This window comes from Nematolebias whitei, chromosome 10, assembly GCF_014905685.2.
Source record: "Nematolebias whitei isolate Nwh7 chromosome 10, NemWhi1, whole genome shotgun sequence".
Taxonomy (NCBI): Eukaryota; Metazoa; Chordata; class Actinopteri; order Cyprinodontiformes; family Rivulidae; genus Nematolebias; species Nematolebias whitei.
Genome location: NC_056507.1, coordinates 18,663,659 through 18,666,860, shown reverse-complemented (window position 1 = coordinate 18,666,860; position 3,202 = coordinate 18,663,659). Strand labels below are relative to the sequence as shown.

Sequence of the window (3,202 nt, the reverse complement as noted above, 5' to 3'; positions counted from 1 at the left end):
AAAAAAAAAAAAAAAATGCAAGACAAGCTTCAGTGTGAGTGAGCTGATCCAAAACATCGAGATTCTGCTTCTTATGCCACCCTGGCATAAATATTCTTAATTCAGTTCAATTCAGTTTATACAGGGTATAGCTCCAATTCATCTCAGGGCACTGAACAGAAACATTCATATACATGAGAAGTATGTTACCACTATTTATCTGAGGAGCAGACTGCTTTGAGTTTAACTTACTAAAAGCAGACTTTCATCTTGAGCCAGCATGAAGGCAACAGTGGAAAGGAAAATCTCCCTCATGAGGAAGAAACCTCCAGCAGAACTTGGCTCAGGACAAGCAACCATCTGCTTCGACCAGATGGGTTTGAGAGAAACAGGAAGGTGGAACAGATACACAATGGCAGGATACATGGTTCAACAGAGATAGGATTTTTCATTAGACCAGCTATGGTACTGAAAAGGAACCTGGGGTTACCGGTATTTTATTCTCATCAATTAAAGATGGATAATATAAAGTTCTAGCTTTACGGAGTGCTTTTTTATAAGCTAGCACTTATAAACTTAAAACTTGAATTTGAATTCTCTAACTTTGCGGTCACTGTTTTGTTCTTCTATGTTAATAATTTGTTGTATCTTTTATTGCTTCATCAGTTACCATTCATTACTGCTTATTTTCTCTTTTTATCATTTTTGTTTTGTTTTGTTACCTAACTTAATATTTTTATCCTTCACGCACAGAACCTGAAGCTGTTAAGAATCTCACAGTCACTGATTTCTCAACAACCTCTGTGTTTCTAAACTGGAGTGAACCAAATGGGGAACGATCTTTTTATCTAATAAAGTGGAGAAATGAAACAGCAGAATTGAGTAAAGGTGTCAGTGACACACATATAAATGTCACGGAGCTGACTCCTGGCGAGAGATACTGTTTTCATGTCACTGCTGTGGCAGGAGAGGATAAAACAGAAAGTGACGAGGAAATCAAATGTCAGCATACAAGTAAGATTTTGGCAGATTTAAGAGCTTATTTCTTTCTTTGTTTTTGTTGTTTTTATAGATTTGTTGACATTTGCTCAAAGATCAATCCTAGATCATCTGAAACTGTAGCAAGCTGCAGTCATTTTTAAAATAGAAATGTCTTTTTTTAATTACATACAGTATGTACGTACATATATTTTATTGGTCCTCTGAGCCAGATGTTTATACGTTAAAAAAAAAAGTATAATTATATAGGAGGAAGTTTCCCTGTCTCTCAATATACAAGTCAGTTCAAAGTCAAGACTAGTTTATAATGAACAGTGACTACAAAAATGAACAGGAACAATGTCTTTGAAGTTTATTTTAGGCTTTTTTTTCTTCTGTATGTTGGCATACAATTGATTCTTCTCATGCACTGCTTTTTGTCAACCACAGAGCCTGACAAAGTCAGCAATCTCACAGTTACTGATTTCACAACAACCTCCATGTCTCTAAACTGGCCTGAACTAAATGGGGAAATATCTTTTTATTCAATAAAGTAAAGTAACAAGGCAGAAATCATTAAAAAATGTCAATGAGACACGTGTAAATGTCACTGAGTTGACTCCTGGAGAGAGAGATACTGTTTTCAGTAGTGGGCACGGTTCTGCTAATCCACTAAGTGCTAACAACGGAACTAATTTTTTGTTTAGCGGATTAGCGTTTTCACTAACTTTTATGATCATTAGTGGAATTAGCTTCTGCTTAATTAAGTTTTGTTGACTTTAAGTCTGCTAACAAAATTCATAAGCTTGTTCCTGTCTGTTGTGGGCATGTCTTAAAGAGTCTGAGGTATGCTATGAGCTGTACTATATGTACACATGACAAGACGTGATTGGCCGGCGCAGAGGCAGCAAGCTGAAGGCTTGTTGCGTTTCTTTTTAGATTTTTAAAAATGTTTTCTGCAGGCAACTGTATTTACTTATCATTTCAATTGATCAGCAGAAAATCCATCCTAGATCATCTCAAATTGTGGCAAATTGCAGTCATTTTTTGAAAGAAATTTGAAGAGCACAGAACCTGTTAAACTCCAAGGGCTCATCCATTGTCTGTAAACTGAAAAGCAGAGGTTGTCTTGACCTAATCTCTGTCTGATAAGCATTATAAAAAGGAACTCCTTCATACTGTCCATGGGCAGACCTCGCGTCAGGAGCTTCAATGTAACATCTGTGTGTTAAATCTGCCCTCACTTGCAAGGAGTAAACTGGGTTGAAATTTTTTCTCGTATCCTCAGAGTAGCTTATTTGAGTAATGAGTTGATGAAAGGATAATTAAATTATCCAACATTATTAAATAAATATGCATAGAACTTTGTTTTATCAGTCCTCTCTATGGCTAAATGTAGTTTTTTTGTTTTAAGTTATAACTTTTTTTTGTTAGTTAAACATCCAAATGGAAAAAGTATTTTTAATTTATTTAAATATTTTGGGCAAAACATTAACTTTGCTGCTTCCAACTTGACCTAAACTTAAAAAAGATTTTAGCTGGTTATAAAAGATTTTTCCATGTTATCATGATCTGTGGTTTGTGTTGAGCCCAATGTGGAACCTGAGTGAAGTTGCCCCCCCCCCCTCCACCCCCACCCCCACCCCCCATCCCTAGACACACCTTCTTCAAATCTATCAAAACTGGTGTCAAATGTTTAGCAGGTGATGGTCACACTGAAGGCCAGAATAAAACAATTTTCAGATACACAAGTGAGCAAATATTTTAAATATAGACCAGTCAAGTTCTACTAATCTGCTAAAAATGGTTGTTTGGACAATTTGTTTTTATGAACAGAAAAAAGTAGTATTTCAAAGCATGGTGGTAGTCCCTCGATACTTCGCTGTTCGACATTGTTGGGCTGTTTTGCGGGTTTTCAATGTAAGATTGTACATGACACATGACTGGCTGATTGATGGAGTGAGCCGCTCATGCGGCTCATTCAGGTATTATACAGACCCCCGCCTCTTCTTTCTTTATCCGAGGCTGTCTGCCACAGCAGAGCAAAGACTCTGCTCTGCTGTGGCAGACAGCCTCGGAAAAAGAAAGAAGGGGTATTGTTTATTTTAAATAATCAAGCGTGACCCAAACCGTGCCTTTAGTCCCCCTCGGCGATCACTGAGCAGGCCAGGGCACCGGCCCGGTAAAGAACCTTGACATTGACCTTTGATAGAGCCTGATGTTGTGAGGTATGTGATTGTAACTG

The 3,202-nt window shown here is 37.4% G+C and overlaps 1 protein-coding gene across 1 annotated transcript in view; it reads left to right on the top strand.

The window, feature by feature from the left end:
* Positions 1-3,202, top strand: part of ptprja (protein tyrosine phosphatase receptor type Ja) — a 77,855-nt gene that overhangs the window by 30,153 nt on the left and 44,500 nt on the right. The window contains exons 4-5 of the mRNA XM_037683181.1: positions 733-993; positions 1,408-1,510. Coding sequence (XP_037539109.1) covers positions 733-993; positions 1,408-1,510 — 364 coding nt within the window. The remainder of the gene's footprint in view (positions 1-732; positions 994-1,407; positions 1,511-3,202) is intronic.